The sequence below is a fragment of the Strigops habroptila genome, chromosome 9 (genome assembly GCF_004027225.2).
Source record: "Strigops habroptila isolate Jane chromosome 9, bStrHab1.2.pri, whole genome shotgun sequence".
NCBI classification, from domain to species: Eukaryota; Metazoa; Chordata; class Aves; order Psittaciformes; family Psittacidae; genus Strigops; species Strigops habroptila.
Genome location: NC_044285.2, coordinates 47,963 through 74,028, shown reverse-complemented (window position 1 = coordinate 74,028; position 26,066 = coordinate 47,963). Strand labels below are relative to the sequence as shown.

The window sequence follows — 26,066 nt, the reverse complement described above, 5'->3', positions numbered from 1 at the left end:
TCCTCTCCCCTTGTTATTTCACTAATCGTTATTATCATTGGTGGTAGCAGTAGTGGTTTTGTATTATACCTTAGTTGCGGGACTGCTCCTATCTCAACCCGTGGGAGTTACATTCTTCCCGTTCTCCTCCCCATCCCTCCGGGAGCGGGGGGAGGAAGAAGGGGGGGGGGGGGAGTGAGCGAGCGGCTGTGTGGTTCTGAGTTACCGGCTGGGCTCAAACCACGACATTGTGTCTCTTCACCTCCCTCCCCCATGATACTTGAGAAACACTTTTCTCATGTTCATCTGGAAATTCTGCATTTATTTCTGCCTTTCAAGGATGACAGGTGTAAATTTTAATAGGAGTATGTGAGCTTTTAAATGTAAAATGTACTGTGTAATGCTTTCTGGAAGCATTGTTTTCTCCTCTGCCTTAGTGAATGGTTAAGCAATACCTCACTAGGCAAGTGTGTTACTGTATGTAAATTGCCCTAGTTTTGAAGTTATATTAGCACCCACTTAGGAACCTGTTGAAACAGGTATGAGTACATTGAGACAGCTGATGTTCTAACTATGAGCTATGTATCTTATTTTATGGAGATGCTTAAACAGAACTCAGTGCCTCTATATCCTTCTGTAGGGCAGTAAATGATTTGGTCACATGTCCCTTCTACTTTCATCTTAGGTCTTCTGAGGTTGAACAAAGCAGGTGGGTTTTTTTATTGGCCCAATAAGGTTCTTGGGAGGGTATTCTGAACCCTGTTGCTAGCATTTGGGCTCTTCATGGTTTGAGTAGCTCTGTGTCCCCTCAGGAGTCTTTGCTTGTGATGATCTAAGGCATGCAAGTGACATAGAGGGCTCTTGCCCCACTCGGAATAGGGAAGAGGGTTGCTCGTGGAGGTGGGGGAAGAGCTGGACTAGATCTCAAGAGGTCCCTTATAATAAGCCTCAGAGGTTCTGTGAGGGTTGGGTTGAAGCAGCACAGGAAATGCAGCTATAGTGAGTAGGGGAAGAGTGTGATCTGAATGGTGGTGTTTGACTTGTTTTAAGATGTCTTTTGGATAATGGTCCAGGATTTTTAAGCTTATGTTTCCTGTCACTCATTCAGTTGCTCTCTGCATTTTTCTAGAACTTGAAGTTTTTCTTGATTTTTTTTTTTTTTTTTTTTTTTTTTTTTTTTTTTGAGGGGGAAACAGAAATCCCAGGAAAACAGTAGTTTGTGCAAGAATCGAGATTTTGCAGCTTATATACTGAAGTTGACCAGGTGTTTCCAGAAGCCTTTTCTTCCTGGTAAACACTACTTCTTGTTGCTTTTCCAAGCTTCTTATCCTGCTTTGGATTGCAGGCCCGCCTTTTCTTGGACTCAGGCTGCACTCCATGGTGTAATGGTATCTCATTTGGGATTTAAAGTGCTCTCCCAGTTTAACTGTGTGTCATATACAGCTTGTCATTTGCAGTAGAGGCTTGTTTGGGAACATTTAGTTCAAGAAGCAGTGGCAACCAGCTTGATTGTTAATCCCTTTAGCAGAGTGTTTGCATTTCTATTTATAAAAATTAACCTGAGGAAATATGACAGTCTAAGTCACAAAACACTGTATGTATGTCGTTAGAAAGGAAAGTGTGGTACAAAGTCTCTTAATATTGGAGTCTGTTGAAAAGCTTGCAGGAAAGCTGGTGCTTTCCACGCTAAATTAGGCGCAAATTAGCAACTTCCTGTATATAATTTTACCACTTCAAAAGTGTTACGTGCACTAGATCTGAAGTACTAAATGTGAGATCCATGAGACTTTCTGAGGTTTTCACGTGGAGTAGAGGGCTTGAGCAACCTTTGCCTTGTAGAAGGTTCTCTAGTATGGGGCGTTTTGATTTGTATCTTATTTGGAACTCTTCTGCCATGTAGCCCCTGCCATCTGTGACTTTTGTGTGTCCTGAGTTGATGCCTTTTGCACTCCTGTCCCTTCACGGCATAAAATTTGTAAGTTGTTTGTACCAAACTCCTGTCAAAACTTGTTGAACTGGTTTGTTTTCTGTACTTTGGCTCAGTTTCTTACTCCCTTAACATGTCCTTTGGGTTGAATTTCCTTTCCGTACCTTACAGGCTTTGCATAAACAGTATTCCTATTGTCTTTCTGAGTTAGATGGCAAGGAGCTCAAAGTCAAGATGGGACAAAACATGGCTGTGCGTCATCTAGTGTTTGGTGGCTAACTGTGACTTACACTTACGTGAATAGAGGGTCCAAAGGAGGGCCGTGAAGATGATGCAACTGCTGAAGAACCTGCCCTGCGAGGAAACACTGAGGGAGTCAGGTCTTTTCTTGTTGGAGAAGAGAAGGCTCAGGGGGGACATCATCAGTTTTCCAGTACTTAAAGGGTGGCTACAAAGAGGACAGAGGCACTCTCTCCACAAGGATCCCCATGGAGAGGACAAGGGGCAACAAGTGCAAGTTGCACTGGGAGAAGTTTCATCTTGATACAAGAAAAAACTTCTTTCAGTCAGAACAATCAACCACTATAACAGCCTCCCCAGGGATGTGGTAGGGCCCCCGTCACTGTAGGTTTTCAAGACATGACCGGACAGAGCTCCCTTTCCCACAGGAGATGGGAGCAGATCTTTGAAGATCCCTTCCAACTTGGGCTGTTACGTGATTCTGTGAATAAACCAGGCAGTGAGACCAATTATCACGTCAGTTAGTCAGGTGCTATCAAAGGGCACATGAATCAGTCTTCTGACTTCTTGTAGCTTTTTAGGATAGCGAATAGAACCCACAAAGAGTGCGTGGGACTTGAGGCTTGGAAAGGTAATTTTTGTATACCTTTCCAAATAATATTTTGGGTGCTTCTCTGGAATATGAAAGGATAGTTCTTGATTTCTGCAGGGTATCTGCTCTTTGTGTGTGTGTGTGTTTTTCTCCCTCTGCAGTCCCCCCCATGTAGTGTTGCAGTGTCCCATTTCAAGTAAATACTTTATTCAGTAGTGCCATGGTCCAGTTCTTTCTGTGTCAAGTTTGTTTCAGCCATTCCAACAAGATACTCATTTGCTGATTGAAACTTTCTGCACACAGAGCCTTCGTAATGTGGCCATTTAGGGCAGAGGCTACAATTGTCATGTTGTACATTTTATGAAGTGTTTTGTGAGATGGTATTTTGTAAATTTATTCTAGCTTTTGGGTTGGGAAAGACTAGAGAATGAGAAGTCAGCAGAAGCTGGAAGAACCTTGTGCGTTGTCTGTTTCCTGCAGAAAACACTCCCTGTTGTGGGAGGGCTGTCAGCAGGAACATAAAACTTTCTCGTTGACTTTTGTGAGTGCTAGTTCGAGAAATGTGTAGTTGCCCTTTTTTCCTCCCCCTCCTTCCAAAGCTCTTCTGAAACATCCGCTGCTCAGTCTGTTGGAGACATCTGGTTGCTGACCTGTTTCTGTGATTAGTTACCGTGGCAACCTCTTTGGAGAGCTTCCTGGCACCTTTTTCTTGCTTTTGTTAGCTTTTCAAAGGTACCACCTCTGCTGCTTGGAGCTGTAAAGAAGCCAAGTGTGAGGAAAAGGCTTTTCTGGGCGAAGAGGACGGGTCTTAAAATTGAGTAGTTTTTTGCATTTCCGTGGAAAAAATCAATAGAACTGACATTTGGGGACGGTAATGGTAGTTGATTGTAGGTACTTTGTGATGAGTTATGGAATGTAAGTGAGGTTTTTCCCTTTTGAAGTAAACTTCACATTTTCCTGCTATCCAGAGAGGAATGCATATACTGAAAACAATCTGAATAACCAAAGAAACAGCTATGAAATCAAGCTGTTTGTAAAACCTCTATTGAATTGTGAGTATTCTTTCAACAATGAGGCTGTAAGCATAACTGCTACAGAATCCACAAGTAGGAGAACAGCATCAGGGAATCTTCGGAAAAAAACCTCAAATGGAAGTTCAAGATGAATTAACAATTTGAGGACTTTATGCTGTATTTGCTCTACAGTCAGTTTTTAGATGATCTTGGGTTTAGATGTGGGAATTGCTACAGCTGATTTTAACTTATGTTAATAGAAAAGGCCATTTGAGGATTAGTGGCAGCTGAGCTAAATTTCTGCTAACAACTACCTGTCTCTATAATTAGAAATGTAGTTTACTGCCTTCTCAGGAGAGATGAAAAACTAGCTCTGGTGAATTTGAACGCATCTGGTATGTTGTGTACTTCTACAGTGTTACGTATTTGAAATCAAGAGTAAGCTGCAGGTTGGGCGGAGAAGAGATTCAGAGCAGCCCTGCAGAGAAGGACTTGGGGGTGTTGGTTGATGAGAAGCTTAACATGAGCCGGCTTCAGTGTGCGCTTGCAGCCCAGAAACCAACCGTATCCTGGGCTGCATGAAAACAAGCGTGACCAGCCGGTCAAAGGAGGTGATCCTGCCCCTCTACTCTGCTCTTGTGAGACCTCACTTGGAGTACTGCGTACAGTTCTGGTGTCCTCAACATAAAAAGGACATGAAGGTGTTGGAGCAAGTCCAGAGGAGGCCACGAGGATGATCAGGGACTGGAGCACCTCCCGTATGAAGACAGGCTGAGAGAGTTGGGGCTGTTCAGCCTGGAGAAGAGAAGGCTGCGTGGAGACCTCATAGCAGCCTTCCAGTATCTGAAGGGGGCCTATAAGGATGCTGGGGAGGGACTCTTCATTAGGGACTGTAGTGGTAGGACAAGGGGTAACGGCTTCAAAGTGAAACAGGGGAAGTTTAGATTAGATATAAGGAAGAAGTTCTTTACAGTGAGGGTGGTGAGGCACTGGAATGGGTTGCCCAAGGAAGTTGTGGATGCTTCATCCCTGGCGGTGTTCAAGGCCAGGTTGGACAGAGCCTTGGGTGACAGGGTTTAGTGCGAGGTGTCCGTGCCCATGGCAGGGGGGTTGGAACTAGGTGATCTTAAGGTCCTTTCCAACCCTAACTATTCTATGATTCTAAGCTGTGCAAAAATATCCCCAAAAAGCAAATTAAATTTTATCTTTATAATACTACTTTTCTAAATTACTGTGAAGAAAAAATCACAGTATTACTGTCCCGTTAAGGTCAGAAAGAATAATTTCGGTCATCTTCTGAGATGTTGCAGGTTAAATAATTTTTAGCTCCTTCCATTGAGACTCGCATGCTGGGCTGAAAATTGTTGGCTCAGAAGCTGATTCTCGTGTAGTTCATGTGCTCCTGCCTTAGATTTGGTGCTGTTTATCAGAAAAGGTGAAGCAGGCTGATGTTGGTGACAACAGTTTCAGTCATCCGATTGCAGTCTGCTACCGAAGGACTGTCAGAGCACCTAGCCGCCTCTCAGACTTTTATTTCGACAAACTGAATGTGCTGCGTTGCTCATGCTTCTCATTGTGAAGTATTATCTTAGCTAATCAAAAACTTCCTTCTTGCTGCTCTCCAGTTTGAAAAAATGCAGACAACAGTGACAAGGTTAGTCTCATCAGTGTGCTATACATAAGAATAGTAGTAGTGCCTAACTGTACTGTTCCCCATTGTACACATCCCACAATAACGTTAGGTCTTCAGTTTTCAACTTTGAATTCATTGTGTCTGCTGTACTCATCACACATTTTTCAGTGTTGCAATTGTCTTTTAGGATACAATCCCCAGTCTGTAGATCAGCCAGATCAATGACCTAATATTTAACCTTATCTAAAGCCTTAGATACTTGAACAGTCCTGTTCTTACTCAGGCTGTGACCACCTGTGTGCTAATTATAGGTTACAGTGATGCTAATACTGCTTTTATCATTTAATTCTCTAGTTTTGTCAGCTTCAATTTTCATGTTTACCTTCTGGAAACTAAAGGAGGGGGCATAGCATGCATCTGTGCCAAAATACATTGGAAACGGAACCATTCCATGAATCCCTATGAAAACACTGGTTGGAGATGTCTGTTAGTTCCTGGTATATATGAGCTATTTTTTGTATGCATGCACAGTGCTTTTAATCAGAATATTATGAAGCATGAAGCCCCACACCTCACAGATGTGAAATGTCTGCAGTTTTAGTTGGTCAACAGAGCCACACTGGGTTTTACAGGACTGATTTCTGTGAAATTGTTTTAAATTAATACAGTTATTAATTGAATCTGTTATCACTTGCATTCAGTATGGTGTTTTCCTGTTACTTTGCCTGGATTAATATGGAGCTAAATAGTTTACAGTTATGTATCCGTCTGAAACAGCATTTAGAATATTAAAATGCTGTTCACTGGGTTCAAGCAGGTTCCTCTACTTGTCTGTGTTTAAGATAAGTTCCAGTAATGTGGAATTACCATCCCTGTGAGACAAATTATTAACCTTGCTTTTGTTACACTGTCAGCTCTATTTTATAATATGGGCTACTGCTCTTCTGAGTCGCTGTTTTGTTTATTGATCCAAGGCTCATCCGTCCTGTAAGAGCTTTAGAGTTTAGCTACAAGTCAGGCATGATCCAAAGAAAATGCTTTAGAAAGTGGCCCATGGCTGTGCAGAGAACAGAACAGCCAGGGAGCGTGTCATCTTTGGAAGAAACTGCGTAGTTGAGCTTGCAGTATATAGCCTCTGTAAGTCCTGTACAGAACAAACATCAAGGTGCACCTCTGTTTTGAGAACAGTGACTTCTCAAATTATTTGTAATCTTTGGTTTTGTCATGAAGATCTGTGACACCATTAAGTGAGATGGAAGGAAATAAGAGAGAATCAGTTGCTATGAGGAGAAGAATGCCTGTTCCATTTCCCCCCAACCTATATATTTTTGAAATACATAGGTTGGGAAGACAGACTTGGTGACAACATTGTAGGGCCTCTCTATGAGATAAGCTAAAAGAGCTTGAATAAGTGGTACAAAGTCATGAAGTAACTAGTGAATACTTAATGAGAGTAAAGAAATGCTTGTGAGAGAAGCTCATACTCAAGGAAGATCTAAGTGAGTTAAAAGGGACAGGTTGGCCACTATGTCTAGAGCAGAACCAGCTAAATCATGGGCTGAAGGAGAAATGTGGTAGCAAGATGGTATCTTAACTACTTGTGAAAGTCTGGCTATTGGACTTCATACTTCTTAATATTTTGTATGAAGTGTGTTGTCTAGCATTTTAATGACACAGGTTGTCCGGTAGTGCTATGCCCACTTGCAGTCCCTAATGCTAAGTAAATAGTATGCTAGAGTATGACAGCAGTAGCAGTGTAAAACTTGCTTAGCATGGGGTTGTGTTCACAAATTGGAAATATACTCGTGACCGACTTTGTTTTTCTTGCACTTCCAGATGGATGGAGGCCTGCCTGAATGAAGAGCTGCCTCCCACAACAGAGCTGGAAGAAGGACTGAGAAATGGAGTCTACCTGGCCAAACTTGGAAACTTCTTCTCCCCTAAAGTGGTTTCTGTGAAGAAAATCTATGATAGGGAACAGACTCGATATAAGGTGAGAGCTGTAAGCCATAGATATTGCTTTAGGTAGACATCTGAAACAGGAAAATGTGCACATGGAGGTACTGTGAGCAAATAAACAGAACGTTAGTTTGTTGTTATTGCCTGAGAAACTTCATCTTCGCTCTAGAACATGCGTTAAGGGGGGTGTGTGTTTGTGTGTGTGTGTCTGAGTGGACTCAGCTGTATATCTGGGCCTGTATTCATGTGAAAGAACTTGTTATAAACAGTCAATATAATCATATACAAAAGAGTTCTGACTTCTGTCAGAGTACTGTTTTCACTATCTGCCCTAATGAACCTCGCTGCTGTTCCTGGCAGCTGTGATGCTTTGTTTCTTAGTGCCCTCTTATTCCTGCCCGTTCTTATTTCAGGCAACTGGTCTCCACTTCCGGCACACAGATAATGTAATCCAGTGGCTGAATGCCATGGATGAGATTGGTCTCCCCAAGGTAATTTCTGTGTTGTATATGCAGATAAATAAATAATCTCAGAAAAGCTTTACGTTCTGTGGAAGCATTTGCTGTTATACAGAAATCAGCAGGCTTCATCTAGTTAATTCTTCATTTTCTAGATTTGCGTCCCTACAGAAATTCTCTCCTAAAACTTGTTAAAAGATTTCGTTCTGTTATGTGTGTGAGAATGATTAGGAGCAAAATAATTCCACCTTCTGTACTATATCCTTAATATCACTATTCTTGCATAACATTTGTATTACATTGTTCTTGCCATACTTTCTGTTGAGCAATATCTGAGCTACAGTTTGATTGTGAAAGTGTCTTTGTTTAGAAATTTATGATAAAAGGAGCAGTGCAACAGAAAATACTGTGCTCACCATTTCTTCAGGTTTCCCTATAAAATTTTCACATCAAGTTGAAATGTTCCTGCTGTAGCTTAATCAATTCCCTAGAGGAATGGCCAGTTAAACTCTGCTGAGTTAATAAACACTGTTGTTTGAAAATAGACAGAGCTGGATTAGTGTTGTGCTGCTAGTCAAGTTGCATACATAGATAGTAAGTAAATTTTTTTTTAGCATGGGTTGTTTGGGGCTGCTTTTTTTTTTTTCTTTTTTTTGTAAGCCATGTTATGCGTAGTCTCACCAAAACCAGCATTGTGTAGTTTAACCTGATGTATGGTTTTTTTTTTTTTTTTTTCATACATGCTTGCAATTTGAACAGTTAACCTTGGCAAAGTTTTTCAAATAACTTGCTGAGATTTACTAGTTGAATCTTGCTGGAATTTATGATGAGCAGCTAGACAAAGAGAAGTTAAGTGCCAGGTACAAGGCAAGGTTTTCAGATGTACCTGGGTTTGTGGGACACGAATGAATGTGTTAGGAGATATTAAATAAACTGGGCTCAGGTCCGTTGCATTTACAAAGGGATATTGCTGCTCTAAGTATTCTCCCATGCAGAAGACCCAGGGAACCAATGCTGTGGAATTGTGAGGGTCCTTCAGTTGCTCTTGCCTTTACAGAAAGAGCAATGCTATTTTGTGCTCATAGGCAACAGCAGGGAACCTTCCGATAACTAGAAAGTAATGTACCTTGTAAGTGCTTCTGAATTGACATTCAGTATTGGCCTCTTGTGTTAAACCTTGAAGAGCTTTGCATTTGAGACTATCTGAAAGCTTTTGGGTCTGGGTAACTGAAAATGTATGCAGAGCATCTCAGTGCTGATCTCAGTTTCCCTCTCACAAAATTTTTCTCTCTTCTAAGTGGTTTTTTAATCTCTTGGCTTTCACTAAACTCATTAATACCTTATGACCCAGTATCTTGGTGGGCGCACAAAAGAAAGGGTGTACTCGTCCATGTATGTACGATGTGGGCAGGAAAAGGGGAACCTTGTTTTGGGTGATAGAATTGGTGCTTCAGGTAGGAGGAATGTTGGGTCGGGGCTGAGAAGCTCAAAGAATTTTGTTCTGTGGACTGTTTCATTAGTATACTGCAGAAGAATTGGGCTTATCACTTATGTGATTTGGCTATATAGAGTGAGTATAATTCAGACTGCTAACTTTCTTTTATCTTTAGATATTCTACCCAGAAACTACAGATATCTATGATCGTAAGAACATGCCACGCTGTATCTATTGTATTCATGCACTAAGGTAAGGCGTGCCAAGAGGTAAACCCTCTTGGCTAGCTGGTTTGAATGCAGGTGTAGCTTTTGGAGCATGTTGAGATTTTTATTTAAAGTGAATTCTTTTTGTAGCATTTACTAGGTGATTGCATGCTGGACTATGCACATTTAGGTCTTTATCTGTTGCTTGCTCAGTTTCAGTTCTCAAGAATAGCTTGTTCTGCTGTCTGATCTGTTGCCAGTGTGACATCCAGAGAGATAGATTGTATTTATCTAAATGTTATATTTCAGATTTCTGTAGATGAACTTACTTATAGAAGTGAGCTGGATCCCAACTTTAGATCTAAAATGAGTTATCTCTGCCGAGTAAGTCATTTGGAGTTTATAGAGCAGTGAGGAGTAGACCTGTGGTGGGGTACACTGCCACTATCAAGACCAGTGCTCCTTTTTGTTCAGGTTATGGCAAAGTTCCTCCCTCGCTGGCAACTTTGTGATAGTTACTGTAGCTACTTTATGCCAGGGTTTGGCTGGCATATAGTCTTGTTACATGTTCTTTGTTATTTCCTGGCTGTTCCCACTCCCTGTCCCCCAGAGTAGTCTGAATTATGGACAATTACCAAGCTTCCCAAGAACATAAAGTTTGCTCCACTCTTTCTAGACCATATATTAGGAAAAGGAAATTAATTCAGGGAGCTAAATTAATAGTTGCAAACAGTCCCAGTATTTAGGTCTGTAGAAGTTACAATCCATCATCTATTAATGCTGATTTGATATTCTGTCATTTTTTTTCAATTGTTAACCTTTTTGGCCAAAATACTCTGTAGCCAATATGTCTGCAAAGGCAGCTCTAAGATTTTATCTTTAAAATAATTTTACTTGTCAAGGTAAGAAGAGTAATTCTGTCATGTAGATGTAAATATGGAAAAGGATATTTTTAGAAGAATTTGTTCCCTTTTCAGGCTTAGTACCAAAGTATATTCCAGTTAAGAAAAGATCTAGTTTGGTTGAAGATCCATAGGTCAGAAATGTTCCTGCCTCGTCTTTCCGTTGGTGGGGCGGGGGGCGGAGGGGGAAAAAAAAAAATCTGCTTAGATTTATAAAGATTTGAGATGTAGATTTGACATGTTGAGGTCGTGAAAAAGTGGAATTGCTTACCCTCTTATTTTCTAATCACATTAAAACTGAGTTTACTGGAGGAACAGGTATTGACTTTATTAATAGTTTATTTTTAATGTTCCTGTACAGTGAGATATTTTAATAAAGGGTACGTTTCTGTGATCTGTGCTGAGCTGGCACAACAGGCCAAAAGGAGAGGAACTGCTTCTCTTTCCCCAGTGCCATTTGTCCTTAGCTGTATGGATTCATCCCTCCTTTGTAGCAGTTCTGTTTCTTGTCAGGCTCCAAGTGAATCCATTAACACCATTTTAGTGAGCCAGATCAGCTTCGTGAATACTTTTCCCCCTACTCAGCATGGTCACGCCACGCTGCAGTACTGTGTCCAGTTTTGGGCTCCCCAGCACAAGAGGCACACAGACATACTGGAGAGAGTTGAAGGAAGGGTCACTAAGATATTAATGGACTAGAGCATCTCCCCTGTGAGGGAAGGGTGAGAGAATTGAGACTGTTCAACCTAGAGAATAGAAGGCTTTGGGGGAATCTGAGCAATGTGTGCAGCTATCTGAAGGGAGGATGCAAAGAAGATGAAGCCAGGCTCTTGTCAGTGGTGCCCTATGACTGAACAGTTGGCAGCTGGCACAAACTGAACCAGAGGAGTGTCCCTCTGAACATCAGGAAATGCTTCATTTACTGTGAAGGTGAACAAGGAGTGGCACAAGTTGCCCAGAGAAGTTGTGGAGTCTTCACCCACGGGGATGTTCAAAAACCATCTGGATGCGATGCTGGGGAAGCTGGTTCTACATGATCTTGTTTGAGGAGGGAGCTTGTTCAAGACAAATGAGAGCACTCTTCTGGCCTCGACCATTCTGTAATTCTATGAAGACTTCAGAGTGGTGGACCAGTTATGTGCCACTGAGGGGGAAAGAGAGGAGTCAGCTCACCCTTTTGGTGATTATGAGCTGTTACGCTGGATTACCTGAGTGGCTGCTTGAGTCTCTATCTACTGAAATTATCTGTCATTTTCGGAACCACAATGAAAAATTACTAGTTGTAATTGTCTCTTTATTTTCTTTTCTAGCCTATACCTGTTCAAACTGGGTCTTGCCCCCCAGATTCAGGATTTATATGGGAAGGTGGACTTCACAGGTAAAAGTGCTGATACACGTGCTACCTTTATCTCATCCTCTACTAGACGTGGTGTAGATCAGTTTAAGGATTGCTACTGTTGATATCGTAAATGCAAATTAAATTCAAAATTAATGGTTGTGAGGAATTCTAGTAATTTAAGGAAAAGGTTTGATTAGAGCACTTCTGAACAAAGTCTTTAAATAGCCATCAGTTTGCTAATCAGTACTTTGGCAAATAATAGCTCCTTTAACTTTTTTGCCACTATTGTAAGTTGCTTAAGCCTTGCCTCCATCCCTTTGGAAGAGGTTTTAATCTGGAACTTGGTAAATGGTTCTGACATCCCTTGACAGTTTAAAGTAGAGCTGCCATCAGCTGAAGAAGAGTTTGCCAGCCGATCAGCTGCAGGAGATTCCAGCACAAAATCTCATGTCCATATGCTTCCTCAAGGTTTCAGTTCCTTATTTTTGCTGAAGTGTCAAATTCTGTATTTTGCATTAGTGAGGCTCCTACCTGAGGGCACACATCTAAGTTAAAAGGAGTAGAAACTGTTTTCCTGTAAAACAGTTGTTAGTTGTACCTATAAAATGCTGAGCTATGAACCCTTTTTGAGTTGTAAGGTATTTAGCAACAGCATGTCTAAATATCCTCCAGTCACTTTTCTCAGCATAGTCTCGGGAGGGGGGAGAATGCTAAAATATTGCCTATGCATTTTCCTGGCCTGTTGGCAGCTGTAGTTGAGGCACCTCAGAATGATGGAGTCTATTTCCAGCTCCTCACAAGAGTCATGTGTTGCTTTGTAGTGAGAGAGACTACAAAATATTCCTGTATGAGTTTCTGGGAGAAATGTAGCTTTTTGGAAAGTGTGTAAAATGTCTATCAGTTTTCATTTATTTTGTTTCACTTACTGAGTTATATTCAAAGTATTATTTAAACTGTAATTGTAATTTGTTGTAGTTATCCTACATTTCTTTTTGTAGCAGCAGTTGGTATAGAAGTGCTGATTCCTAATGTGTTTGAGTCTGCTTAACACTGGTTTAATGTATGTTTCAGAGGAGGAAATCAGTAATATGAGGCTTGAACTGGAGAAGTATGGCATTCAGATGCCTGCCTTCAGCAAGATTGGAGGAATTCTTGCAAATGAACTTTCTGTGGATGAAGCAGCATGTAAGGAAAAATGGAGTTTTGTTTTATGTGATTATTCAAATCAGCCTTTTTTTTTTTTTTAAGTATTGTTTTTAATGCCCCCTGTTGTAAGACAGTACGGTCCTTTTGATAGGCCTTTTGGAAGACTGGGAAGAGGATTTTCTTCTTTCCCTTGTGTGTGTGTTTGTTTGTTTGTTTTCTGGAACACAGTGATTTGACTAGCTAGAGTATTGTACTAGGAAGTAGGCTGGCATTTTTTGTCAAGAACGCAAACCTATGATGGAATGAGAGGTACTCTGATAATTCTTTTGCTTTCTGGTTTATTTCCAGATAATTCTTCTGCCCTTCCCAGTTAATTTCTCAATTCCTAACAGAGCTGTTGCGTTTGGGACTGACAGACTGCTTTGTTTTTCAGTACATGCTGCTGTCATTGCCATTAATGAAGCAATCGACCATCAGGTTCCAGCTGGCACTCTTACGGCAATGAAGAACCCTAATGCTATGCTAATAAATCTTGATGATCAACTGGAATACACTTACCAAGACACACTCTACAAAGCAAAGCAAGACAAGATGAAGAATGCTAAAATTAGGGTGATCAATTCTTCTTTCAAACCATATAGTTGCATGAATTGCAATTTTGATTGCACTCTAAACTGTGGGGAGCTCACAATATGTATTACAGTCCTGTATGTATAGCGTTATTAGATGGATTTACTCCTGGTGGTATTCTAATATGCTCCTCAGTAACCTGTCTTCTTATTGTAGAAGACAGGCAGCAGTTAGCTGCGTTACTCTGTTTAGCTGTCTGAAATACGATCAATATACATTCAGAATTCATGCCAGCCTTTATATGTTGGGAATGATATCCATCTATTTTCATACAATGTAGATGTGTTTTACTAACAATGAAATGATGAGCAAAACTGCCTGATGCTCTTGGAAGGAGTCAGTGTTGGTTTAGAACAGTGTATATCAAATGCTTAGCTACGTGTACTGCTTTCTATGTTCTGGAGCTCTACTGTGGGTTCATAGAGAGCAAATACATTGAAATAAGGTGTTTCTGAACTGTCTGTATCAGAGTATACTTACTTCATATTTATTTGCTTCTAGACGTTCTTTTTGCACGTGTAGAGGTAGCCTATCTATGACCTATCACGGCTCTATATAGATACACAGTATCCCCCCTGGCCTTTTCAATGAGAAGATCTGTGACATCCAACAAAACTGTAGAAACACTGATTAGTTTGTATTTCATCTTCAGATCGCCTCAGAAAACTTGGAGAGAGAGAGAGATGTGTATGAAGAACTCCTGACTCAAGCTGAGATACAGGGAAACGTCAATAAAGTGAATAGTAAGTATCATGCTAAAGTAATAGTATGAATTAAGAGAGTACTTAAAAGTGATATCTGTGCTTGTCCTCGCTTTCTGTAATGCTGACAAAAGTGGAAGGCAGCTCCCCTGGTTTTGTGGGGGTTTGGGGGTGGTTTTCGTCTGTTTTCTTTTTCTTTCTTCTTTCTTCAGTACATAGTTCTAGGCTGAATTAATTTTGACTTCTCTTGTGCTTCCTTTTAGTTAATGGACTGTCCATGACACTGGGCCCCTGTTTGTTGTCTTGAGTAATGCATGCTATTTCCAACTTTAAGCCTCTTCTTCAAGTACTACTTTGCAATTGACTTTGGAAGTCTTCTGTTTGGATTGCATACATAACTTGCTATGTATCAGGTCTAAAGAGTGTTTCTTTCTGAGCAGTAGGTTATATAAAACATGGGACTTCCTCATTTACTGTTTCTCTGAAAACTCTGCTTTATTGTTGCTAGCACATGCAGCAATATCAAAGATTGACCTAGCTTTGGAACGAGGAGATGCATTGGCACTGTATGAAGCTTTGGCAACACCAGCCCTTGGGCTCCGAGGATTGCTACGAGAAAATTGTGACTGGTATTTCAAGCAGTTTTTGAGTGATAGACAACAGAAACAGGAGGTAGGCAGCTCACATACAGGGAGTCTTTTCCCATTAAATTGTCCCCTTTGCCTTAAATATTTTATATTGTATCTTATATAATTTTGGATGCTGGGTCTTGCTGTTAATTGCTGTGTTCATGGAACTGCACTTCTAAAGCAGTAAAGGGGATCAGGTTGTACATGTGGTCTTTCAGCATGTGAACTGAGAATCCGGTGAGTAGTTTCCGTCTTCCTGAAGTATGTGGCACTGTTTCCAGAAGCTATGTGTATTAGAGTGTTTTAAGGATAAACTGTTTTTTTTTTTTTTTTTTTTTCTTGAGCCGATTGAGGTGAATAAGCTGAGAGCATTTCACCCTCCCACTTTCTGTTTTGTTTCGTTTTTCTCAGGCTGGCCTTCCAGGTCCTCTGCAGAAGGAAGAGTTGCAATTGGGAGTGGATGCTGCTAACAAGGCAGCACAACAATATCAGCAAAGTAAGGATCAGCAGAAATTCTTGCAGCAAAGTGACCATGAATGTGATTAAAAGGATGAGACAGCACAGTATTTGGGTCTGTGTGGGCATATGTGAGGTCTCTCTCAAACAGTTATGGATGTTCTTTAAGCACTTAACGGCTGCTAAGAGCGCTAGGGAGAGATGGTTGCCCTGATTATTTGTAGTTTCTTTTATCCAGCTCTTAACAGTACACCTGGCAATAACAGCACATAAGTTGTAATATCAAGAAACACGGAACTTTTGCATCCACTTTAAATAATCTCTTTTTCTGGAATGCTTGTGTGAGTTTTTGTGCTGTGGATCTGTGAAGGACATCTGGAATGTTCCACAGGGTGTGAAAGCTGACTATTAACATAAGTCTTCCTTGGTTTGAGCTACAGAGCTTTTAACTGTTTCTAAGTATCAGGTAGCAAACAAAATGCAGATCATGATGGCTGGATGTTTTTTGATGAATGCTTCTGACACCATGCAGAGCTCTTTTCTGGAGAAGAATGTTCAGTTCTGGCTGTGCAGGAGCAATTAGTTCCATTTGTAATAGGTAGAAAGGAGTCTGCTAGGGGATCTGAGGAGAGAGGGTTTACAATACAAGAGGAAAATAGTGAATGCTTAATAACTAGGAGGCTACCTTTGATGTTCCTTACATTTTCAGCATGGAACTCAGCATTTGTTTACCTACTTGCACTATTTTGAAGTTAGCCAGTGTGTACCTGCTAAAGAGGGCCTGTTACTGCCTTGAGCAGGATAGACACAGGATAGACGTAGATAGGAAGAAAAAGTTGGTACTATTCATCCATCCATCCAATAATCTGCAATTATGAGGCTTCTTATTATCAGAAGACTGAAATGGTGAAACAATCCTTTGATTATCAGGCAAAAAGGTGAACTGGTTTCAAACATGAATGTTATTTTAGAGAAGACATTATGTATTTCATTTGTTTGCAGTAATGGAAGACTAACTGGGAAAGTGTGGATCAGAAAGCTTCACTCATTTCCTGCAGCTAAGGGAATTATTCTTTTTCTTGTTAGGTATCTGATTATTGAGTAGAATAAAAGTGCTGGAGACTCAACTGTTGGTCTTCCTCATTCTTTTTGCTACCTCTTTGAACTTCTAGGGCTGGCAGCGGTAGCCAAAATTAATTCTGCTATTCGAATGGGTGATGCTGAGAAGACTGTGGCAGAACTGATGAATCCAGATGCCCAGTTACCAGAGGTTTATACATTTGCTGCAGATCTTTACCAAAGAGAGCTGGCCACCTTGCAGCAACAGAGCCCTGAAGTAAGTACGACTTTCTCTCTTGGTTCTGGAAGTTGATATGGGTCATTGCATCTACCTTGTCTGTCTTGTAAAATGCATTCTCTGGAACAAACCTGACTTGAGTCTTCATAGAGCTGCTTTGGTGTTCAGTCTGTTCTGATGTGAAGCTTAATGCCTAAATCTTGAACTACTTGGCCCTATAAGTTTCTGCTTTAATCTCTTCCTTGTTGTTCTAGCTTTGTTCATGATACTCATCTTTCTACTTCTGTGTCGTGAAGGTTGTCCCTTTGCTTTGTTGTCTATTCTGACAACTATTATGTGTCCATGTGCAGCAATAGTTTGTAAAGAGTGAGTGGAATTAATGTCTTGTCCTCTTTGTATGCAGGGTAACCTCATCCATCCAGAATTATCTGTTGCTGTAGAGATGCTGTCTTCTGTGGCCCTGATTAATAGGGCTTTGGATTCAGGGGATGTGAATACAGTGTGGAAACAACTGAGCAGTCCTGTCACAGGGCTTACAAACATTGAGGATGAGAACTTTCAGAGGTGGATATTTCAAAGAATCATGTCTGTCCTTGATGTTGCTTATATTCTGTGACTTCTTAATTTTTATTTTTTTTTTTTCCTTTTAAGCTTTATGTTCTGTGTTATTTATTACAGTATTGATTTAATCTCCATTGTCTCTTGCATCTTCTTTTTGCGGTTACTGTTTCTTACTGGTCTGATTTCTGTACTTTCCCTAAACACTTTCTCGTGGATTTCACATTAAAGCCATATTGTGATACCATTAGGTTGTCACTAACACTACACCAGCTTACCCCTCGGGATCCTCATTCGGTGTTTTAGTGCTTTTGTCAATTTGCCTATTTGAACCTATTTCACATTTGGGTTGCCCATCCTGCACACAGCCTTTCTTCTTTCTCTTCTTCCCCCTTTTTGTTTCACTTTCAACCCCCATGTTACATCTTCCACTTTGTGTACAATTCTTATGCTCTCTTATGTGTTCCCTGGCCAGCTTGTGGCAATGTGATGTTTTTTGGTTTTGGGTTTTGTTCTTTTTGTTCTTTGACAGATACATCGATGATTTGATGAAGCTGAAAGCTCAAACACATGCAGAAGGAAGTGAATTTATCACATGGAATGATATCCAGTCATGTATTGATCGTGTGAACATAGTTGTGCATGAAGAACATGAAAGTAAGTTTTTCTGCTCAGTTCATGCTAGACTGATCCTGGCTCATAAGGAGTGCTAAAATTAGGTGTGTCAGTTCAAAAGGATGTTGATTGACCTGTAATTGTGTCATACACTAGATGCCTAGGAAGTTCGTTGTTGTGAGCAAGAAGGCCTGATAGCAGGGCTGTTGAAGGAGAGATGAGGCAGTCCAGGAGTATTTGTGATATTGAAATCAGTATCTCCAAACAGTTTATTAATTCTTCCAATGCAAATTTCAACCCTATTTGCATAACAAAATGTGTTGTCTGCCATCAGTATCTAGGATTAGTCTAGAATATTTTCTAATTTTGCTTCAATCCCTCAAATTTAACAAAAACCAGTATTACCAAAATCTGTAACTGAACTGCAGCCCAGAATTGGAGTACTCCATCGTCCTTCCAGATTTACTTTGGTAGAAGTTACTTTTCTTGAAGCCTTGTTCTGTCTTTGGCTGCAGTCTCTGCCCTGTTCAGGTGTTCCTTTTCTCCTTTTTAATCCTTTTGAATGTGCTTTGGCCTTTTTACCTTTCCAGTATTTAGTGGGAGTTCCACAGACTCAGGCCAGGATACACCCCTACTCTTATCTGTGGGTAATCTGACTTGCGGATGCACAATAAGCCATCCATCTTTGTGTTGATGACTCTTATGTGGAATGGTCTGTCAGATGCATTTCTACAGAGAGATGAGTTTATTTCCAGGTCTTGTTCTCAGTCCTTTAACTCCTGGCTGTAACAGGAGTTAAAGTAGTTAACACTACTTCCAAATTAAAGCTTCTTTGAAGATCAGTAGTGCAATTATTGCATCAAAGAAATAGCCTTTTGCAGTTACTTTGATTCAGTTGATAAATCAACAAAGATGCACAAAAAAGTTTATTCTGAGATGCTGTGTGTTCAACAGTTATGTATTCAAATGTTTTTGCTTAAAGCATTTGATACAGATTTTTCTCTTTTCAAAGAACACTAAATTATCTCATCAGTTTGATGCCATTCAAATTCTAAATTTCAGATACTGGGACTCCAATGTGAAATGGTAGTTGAAATGGATAGGCCTGATCTTTTAAGAGGGTAATTACTTTGCTTAGAGTTAGTTACATCAGGAAATTAGAAGCTTTTATTTCCTGTTTTTAGCACTATGTGTGACGACTGGTTGTTAAACCTGGTATCTATGAAAGCTGAAGTGACTGATAACTGACTTTCTGACCAGTAGAAGAAGAATATGCCTGCATACCTGTTGCCTTCTAATGCAAAATACGGCTAAAGTGCAAAAAAAAAAAATCCCTGATCGGAAAATATGCAAAACCCCATAGAAGTGAATACAGCAGGTGTGAGTACCAAAACTTACATACTCACGGAGCCTTATGCAAGCTGAGAGATGTCAGTGGGTGTCAATTTATGTTCTATGCTGCTTCTAGTTATGCCTTTTTTTCTGGGTTTGTTTTTTTTTTTTTGTAGTATTTTTGTTGCTAAGTGTCTTTTAGCAGTGATAAAAGACTGGGATTGAGCATAAAGATGAAAATTTTAGCAAAATGGAAAATTGAAATAATTCTCCTTTCTCTAAGATGGTATTAGTTGACTTAAAATCCAGAGTGGAGGTAGCGGAGTCCTTGAAAATAGCACAGTTAAGCAAACTTATTCTTAGGTAGATTCTTGTGAGGTTCTGTATCAGGCGATTTAATTTTCTATTAATTTTATTTCTGATTACTAAGGGATCATAATTTTCTATTAATTTTATTTCTGATTACTAAGGGATCTGTTCATCATAATGAACAGAAGTGAAAACATCCTGCATGTCCATGTAGTGTGACATTTACTTTTAAGCCATCCTTGTCATATTTAGCTCAAAGCCTTGCATCCTTCGAGGGGAGAGATTTGTCACAAATGTGGAAGTGATAATAAAGTTCATGTTTACACTGAGACAGGTGTCTTCTGCCACTTCTTGGGCGTAGTTGGTGAGTTGTGTTTCTCCTTGAAAAGAGCTTATGCTATAGCAACAGTTGTGTTTTGATTCAAGAGCCTGCTATCTTGATTAACTTGGTTCCTGGATCTCAGAATAGACACCAGGTTTCCTGTTTGGGTCACGTGAGCAGGTTTGTTGAAACCACACAAACACAGACCCCCACCAGTGTGTGCACACGCACCAAGATGCCAGCTTCATAGTGTCTTTTCTACGTAAGAGGTCACAGCAGAAGTCTGAAAGTTCACATAGTCCCAACACCCTGATTCTTTATAACACTCCTTATCCTGTTTAAAAAAAAAAAAAAAAAAAAGCTTAAAATCTGTTATAAGATCATCTGTTCTCACAGGGAATTTCTTAATTCTTTGGTCTGCTTCCTTATGCAAGGAAATGTTTTATCTGTTGTTCGTAAGTTAAATTAGTCTGAGAAGGTCCTCAAGGCATACAAGCGTATATTTTCATTTCCTCTATCCTTGTTAGTAGTTTAAAATTTAAAAATGCTTTGTAGTGAGGATCTGTAAGATATTGTTGTTCCATGGAGTAGTCTTGTCAGGCCCATTTACCAAACTAGTCAGAGAGAATTACTGCTTAAATTCTGTGCCCCTTCCAATGTCAGTTTCATATCTGCTCTTTGGCAAAAGCCATGCTATCACTTTAGTGATCCTGGTTCTTAGTGTCTTCAACATATATTTTTCCCTAATCTCTATCCAAATACCATCTCTTCCCTAAGATGTTCCATTTTTTTGTATAAACTTTCGTGATTCCTTCCTGCATAGAAGAAAAAGTCACGATCTTTGGGTACATTAACTGAGCTCCTTCCTTTCTTTTGTCTAAAAGATCTGTTCTATGCTGATTGATCCATGATTTGTATTGATACTTCTTTTAAGCACGGAATTGAATCAGATTACCTCTAGCGTCCATCTCAACCCAAGTTATTTTGTGATTCGCAGGAGATGGTTGCTGTAGGTAGGGCACGTATGATGTAGACTCTGTTTGCATTTAGCTAGCTAAAAGATACTTCTGTTTATTTAGCTAGATGGTAAATTTTACTGTACTTGAATAGTATTCACATCTCTGATAATACAGCTAATACTACATATGTTTAATAAAAGAGTTTTCCAAAATATGAAGCTACTGTATTTTTAAATGGCGTTCCATGCAGATCTTTAGCTTCATGCAAAGATTCTTTCTAGAGAAGCCACAACCTTGGAAAACTGTAACCTATGAACTCTGGCCATTTAGGTTTGGATAATGCTCTTCTACGGTCTCTCAGCTGGATGTCTGAGGGCTCAATTCCGTCCCTGCATTTAGTATTTTCTTTTTTTTTTTTTTTTTTTCTTCCAATTGTAGTGCTCAGGCATTGTGAGTACTTTAAGATGGAGAAATAGTCTTTCTTTCTTTACTAGTAAATAATATGTTCTGTTAAAAATACTGCAGTTCTCAGCTGCACTTTTCTTCCAAAGCAGTGCTTATGACTATTGTTGCCCAAAACCAGAACTTTGTATTTTTTCCCGTATGCCTTCCTCCTTAGGGATTTTGGCCATTGGTCTTATCAATGAAGCTCTGGATGAAGGGGACACCAGAAAGACTATTCAGGCATTACAGATTCCTGCAGCAAAATTGGAGGGTGTAACCCCAAAGGTTGCACAGCATTACCAGGATACGCTACTTCGAGCCAAGAGAGAGAAAGCACAGGTGAGCTCAATGAAGTGCCCCTCTCAAAAAACTTTTACATCTGTGTAATGGGCTTATTACTGGTCCTGAAAACCAGGAATCAAAACTGAAAGTGGAGAGCTGGGCATTCTGCATACCATCAATTGATCTTATGCAGTCACTTTGGATCTTTCTGTACTAGAGAAGGAGATTTGCAGCCAGACTCTATGAATCTTCATGAACTACAGAGATACCTCTCTCTGTAGTTATTAACCACGTGATATTATATGATATAATATCTAGATGTAGATATTAACTGCATGAGATGGCTTGCTACAGCTAATCTCTGGTCCAGAATGAGATACAGTATTTCTCCACAAATGAGATGGGTATCTCATCTGTTTTTGCAAGGAGACCATGTTCATTCCAGGTCTTCTGAACTTCTGAATGTAAGTTTCCTGCAAGCTTAAGTTGTTTCGTATTTTTTTTCCTTTTCTTTTTTAAATGTTGTCATAGTTCTATACAACAAAGAGAAAATTTCCAAAAATGGAAAAACCTGGTAAGTGAAAAATTAGAAAAAAGAAATTAAAATACATGCTACTTGCAAAATGAATACTGATGTCTGTTGTTCACCTGGTGATACTTTTATTGCTAATGATTTTTTGAGCAGTAGTTGCCTTATTTTCCAAGGACTTCTACCTACTTGTACATAGTTGCTGCTTTCACTAGCTGACTAAATATGAAGGTGAAGATAGGGAGAGGAAGAGAGTGTTTCATCTTATGGATTTAGGAAGGAGGATGAGAGAGTGCATGTGTACACAACTGAGTTTTGAGTAGTGTGGGTGGGATACAGATTCCCCCCCCCTCCCTCCCCCATCTCTTTATTTACAAAGAAGTAGCAGGTGTCTCTGCTTCCAGTGGCTTGAGTGTTGGATTTGTTGTGGGGTTTTTTTGACTCCTGGCTATGGAGCTCATTGCTCTATACCAATGCAGAATTTCACATATTGACTAAGATTTAGATTGTGTTGAACACAGGTTCGTTTGTTTGTGCGCTTGTTTTTTGACTAAAGGTAAACCCATGTGATGGCAATAGCTGAAAACCATACACATTTCTGATTAAAATCATTAAGCAACTTCCCCAAGGGCCCTGAAAGGGTTAATGTTCCTCAGGAACGCATTTTGTGCTGAAGCATTTCCTCCCACTGAGTCAGAATCAAATAATGAATTCTTTTTAGTGTGCATGTAAGCTTGTGCCAGGCCTGCTGGTAACCTCTCAGTTGGTGTGAAATTACCTTATTTAGTCATATGTTCAGTTTACAGCTTCTCCCAGCAGCATAGCAGTAATTTCACAAATGGAAAGATCATATTATAAAGTAATGCTGTGGGGGAAATAGTCGCTATCTGAAGCCAACTGTTACTAACTGGTGATTTCTGTACCTTGGTCCTGAGAGGGATTGTAGTTCACCACATGGATATTACTCAGTTGCTTATGTGAACATAGAGTGCTGTGATGCATGTTTCTCATATCATGGAGAGAGAGAAAACATAGACCCTATAGTATGTTACATTGGGTGTACTTTCTGGGAAGCCTGCACCAGTAAATCTGTAGAGAAAACAGACTGTGGTTTCAGTAGTCTTTGGATTGACTTCTGCTGGTAGAGATGATAATAGAGGAAGTTGTTTCTTTGATATTCTCCTCCACTCCCTGGACAGGGATTTAGCTGTTGCTGGTACTCTAGTGGGACAGTCTGGGCTTTCAGATGAAATCTGCCTGTGAAAGACATGTTAGTCCATTGACTGAAATATCACTAAGCACGTTGGTTTTGGACCTGCCAAGCCAGTGGTGGAAACATGGAGGGCCTGTAAGAAATGTTCATTTTCGGTCTGGCCCTAAAGCTCTTGGATGCTGTAAATAGTGCCTCTTTTGTGCAGTGTGATTGTTCTTCTATACCAGAAGTAAATGTTTCCTGTGTTCTGTTTGTATGATGAGAGTTGTTAGAGGGGTAGCAGTTGCATCTTAGCGTTTCTTTGAGTAGTTAGCTACAGGAAGCAGTGGTGGGTGGGGAGAAGCTATGCTTGGCAACTGCTGGACCATTGTTCTTTATCTATATTTTGGGACTTGATAAATACTTGTCTCTTTCCTCTTCTTAAATTTCTGGATGTAACATTTATCTGGCGAATTAACGAATGGTTTTGGGACTGGTACTGCAGCCAGGGGTTCGGCTACTTAAACCATGGAACTTGCTTTGAGAAACCTGGGGGCTGGATGGGGTCCACCTGTCAGAGAAAGGGAAGAGTGTCTTTGGTCCAGGCTTCCCAACCTGGTGAAGAAGGCTTTAAACTATATTTGCTGGGGTGGGGGAACCTCAGTCCATCCCACTCCTACCAGTTTAATGCTAGTGCCAGCAGGAGATGCCTGGAGGGAGATCACAGCAAAGGAGTCAGCAGAATTGCACCTGAAGAGCAGCAAAAAGGACCTCCAGCTGGTAAGCCAGCATCGTCAGGGGCCTGACTGAAATGCCTCCATGCCACTGCATGTAGAAAAAAAAAAGAGGAGTTGGAGATGTGTGCGCACCTGAGGAGCTGTGATATCATTGGCATCATGGAGATGTGGTGGGAAGCCTCCTATGATTGGAGTGTTGGAATGGAAAGATACAGGGTCCTCAAGAAACACAGGCTGGGGAGACAGGGAGGGGGTGTTGCTCTCTATGTCAGTGCCCAGCTGGAGTGCGCAGAGCTTTGCCTGGGGAGGGATGAGGAGCCAACCAAGAGCTTATGGATCAGCATTAAAGGGAGTGCAGGGACAGGGGAAATTACAGTGGGGGTCTGCTACGGGCCACCCAACCAGGAAGACCGAGTGGATGAAGCCCTCTATAGACAGATAGGAGCAGCCCCACGTTCGTAGGCCCTGGTCCTCATGGGGCACTTGAAACACCCTTATATCTGTTGGAGGGACAGTACGGCAGGGCACAAGCAATCCAGGAGGTTCCTGGAAGTTCTTTTCCTCTCTAAGGAAACGGGAGACCTGGTTACCTGGGACATGGAGAAGGCCAAGGCACTTGGTGACTTTTTTTGCCTTGGTCTTCACCAGCAAAAGCTCCGGCCGCTGCCCAAGTCGCAGAAGGCATGGCAAGGACTGGGAGAATGAAGAACTGCTGGCAGTAGGAGAAGATCAGGTTTGAGACCATCTGAGGAACCTGAAGGTGCTCAAGTCCCTGGGACCTGATGAGATGCATCCGCGGGTCCTGGGGGAGGATAAAGTTGCCAAGCCATTGTCCACCATATGTGAGAAGTCGTGGCTGTCTGAAGTTCCTGCTGACTGGAAAAGGGGACATATAACCCCCACTTTTCAAAAGAGAAACAAGGAAGACCCAGGGAACTACAGGCCGGTCAGTCTCACCTCAGTGCCTGGCAAGATCGTGGAGCAGATCCTCCTGGAAACTGTGCTAAGGCACATGGACAATAAGGGGGGTGATTAGCAACAGCCATCATGGCTTCACGAAGGGCAAATTGTGCCTGACAAATTTGGTGGCCTTCTACAGTGGGGCCACAGCATTGTAAGGATGGATAAGGGAAGAGCGACTGCGTCATCTGCCTGGACTTGTGCAAGGCATTTGACACTGTCTCACATGGCATCCTTGTCTCTAAACTGGAGAGGCATGGATTTGATGGATGGACCATTCAGTGGATAAAGAATTGGCTGGACAATTGTAGTCAGAGTTGTGGTCAACAGCTCGATGTTCAAGTGGAGTTCTGTGATGAGTGGTCTTCTTTAGGAGTCAGCATTGGGACTGGCTGATGTTTAACATCTTTGTCAGTGACATGGATGGTGGGATCAAGCACCCTCAGCAAGTTTGCTGATGACACCAAGCTGTGTGGTGCAGTCAAGGTTCAAGGCCAGGTTGATGGGTCTTTGAGCAGTCTGGTCTAGTGGAAGGTGTCCCTGCCCGTGGCAGGGGCTTGGAACTGGATGAGCTTTAAGGTCCCTTCCAACCCAAACCATTCCTTGATTCTATGATTTCTTGAAATCCCAGCCAAAATACAGCATACTGTGTGATAACTGCTCCTTGATGAACAATCTGTTAACACAAAGACTTAAAACGTGGCTTTGGCTGTTGTGCATGTAAATGCAGGCATCATATGTACAGCGCTTTTTGGTTGTTAGTTTCTGTAGGGCTTGTGAACTTCAGTGGACAGGGACAAGAACAGTCTGATGTGTCATAAATTACCTGTGGGTTTTTAGCTTCCACACATAGATGTGCATCAGCAGCTTTTTGTTCCAAGAACTCTTTGTAGCCATGTTCTGCTGAAGGCCTAACTCGTGTTCCTGGAAAGTCATGTCCTCTTAGCACCTAGGGCTTTAGGACTAACTGGTACAGAGTCTTGACCTTGTGTTCTCTATGCTTGTCACAGTGATTCTTGTTGACAGAATTTGTTCTTTGTTCTGTTTCCTGAAAGGAGTTTCTGACTGGGAGGAGGTATTGAGTTTAGTAACGCCCTAGTAGTCTCTGCTAGTCACAAATACACATGGTGTCCTTGTGCTGGAGTCAACTAGAAACACTGAAATGTTTCTTACTTCTTTTGATATGGAAAACTACTATAGTGGCTATTGTTCAGTACGGGTTATTTTGCTTTGCAAAAATGATGATATCTTTTTCTTCATGCTGTGTATATTTTTCTCATGTTCT

The 26,066-nt window shown here is 40.9% G+C and overlaps 1 protein-coding gene across 5 annotated transcripts in view; it reads left to right on the top strand.

Annotated features, from left to right (window-relative positions):
• IQGAP1 (IQ motif containing GTPase activating protein 1) overlaps nt 1-26,066 on the top strand; it is a 69,212-nt gene that overhangs the window by 17,127 nt on the left and 26,019 nt on the right. For all 5 annotated transcript variants that reach the window (XR_003993203.1, XM_030497813.1, XM_030497810.1 and 2 more), the window contains 13 exons: nt 7,221-7,377; nt 7,757-7,834; nt 9,412-9,488; nt 11,655-11,722; nt 12,755-12,868; nt 13,263-13,441; nt 14,112-14,202; nt 14,669-14,832; nt 15,201-15,285; nt 16,418-16,581; nt 16,946-17,106; nt 17,633-17,757; nt 21,257-21,420. Coding sequence is in view for 4 of the 5 variants with exons in the window: in XM_030497813.1 (XP_030353673.1) it covers nt 7,221-7,377; nt 7,757-7,834; nt 9,412-9,488; nt 11,655-11,722; nt 12,755-12,868; nt 13,263-13,441; nt 14,112-14,202; nt 14,669-14,832; nt 15,201-15,285; nt 16,418-16,581; nt 16,946-17,106; nt 17,633-17,757; nt 21,257-21,420 (1,627 nt within the window). In the remaining variant the exon portion in view is untranslated. The remainder of the gene's footprint in view (nt 1-7,220; nt 7,378-7,756; nt 7,835-9,411; nt 9,489-11,654; nt 11,723-12,754; nt 12,869-13,262; nt 13,442-14,111; nt 14,203-14,668; nt 14,833-15,200; nt 15,286-16,417; nt 16,582-16,945; nt 17,107-17,632; nt 17,758-21,256; nt 21,421-26,066) is intronic.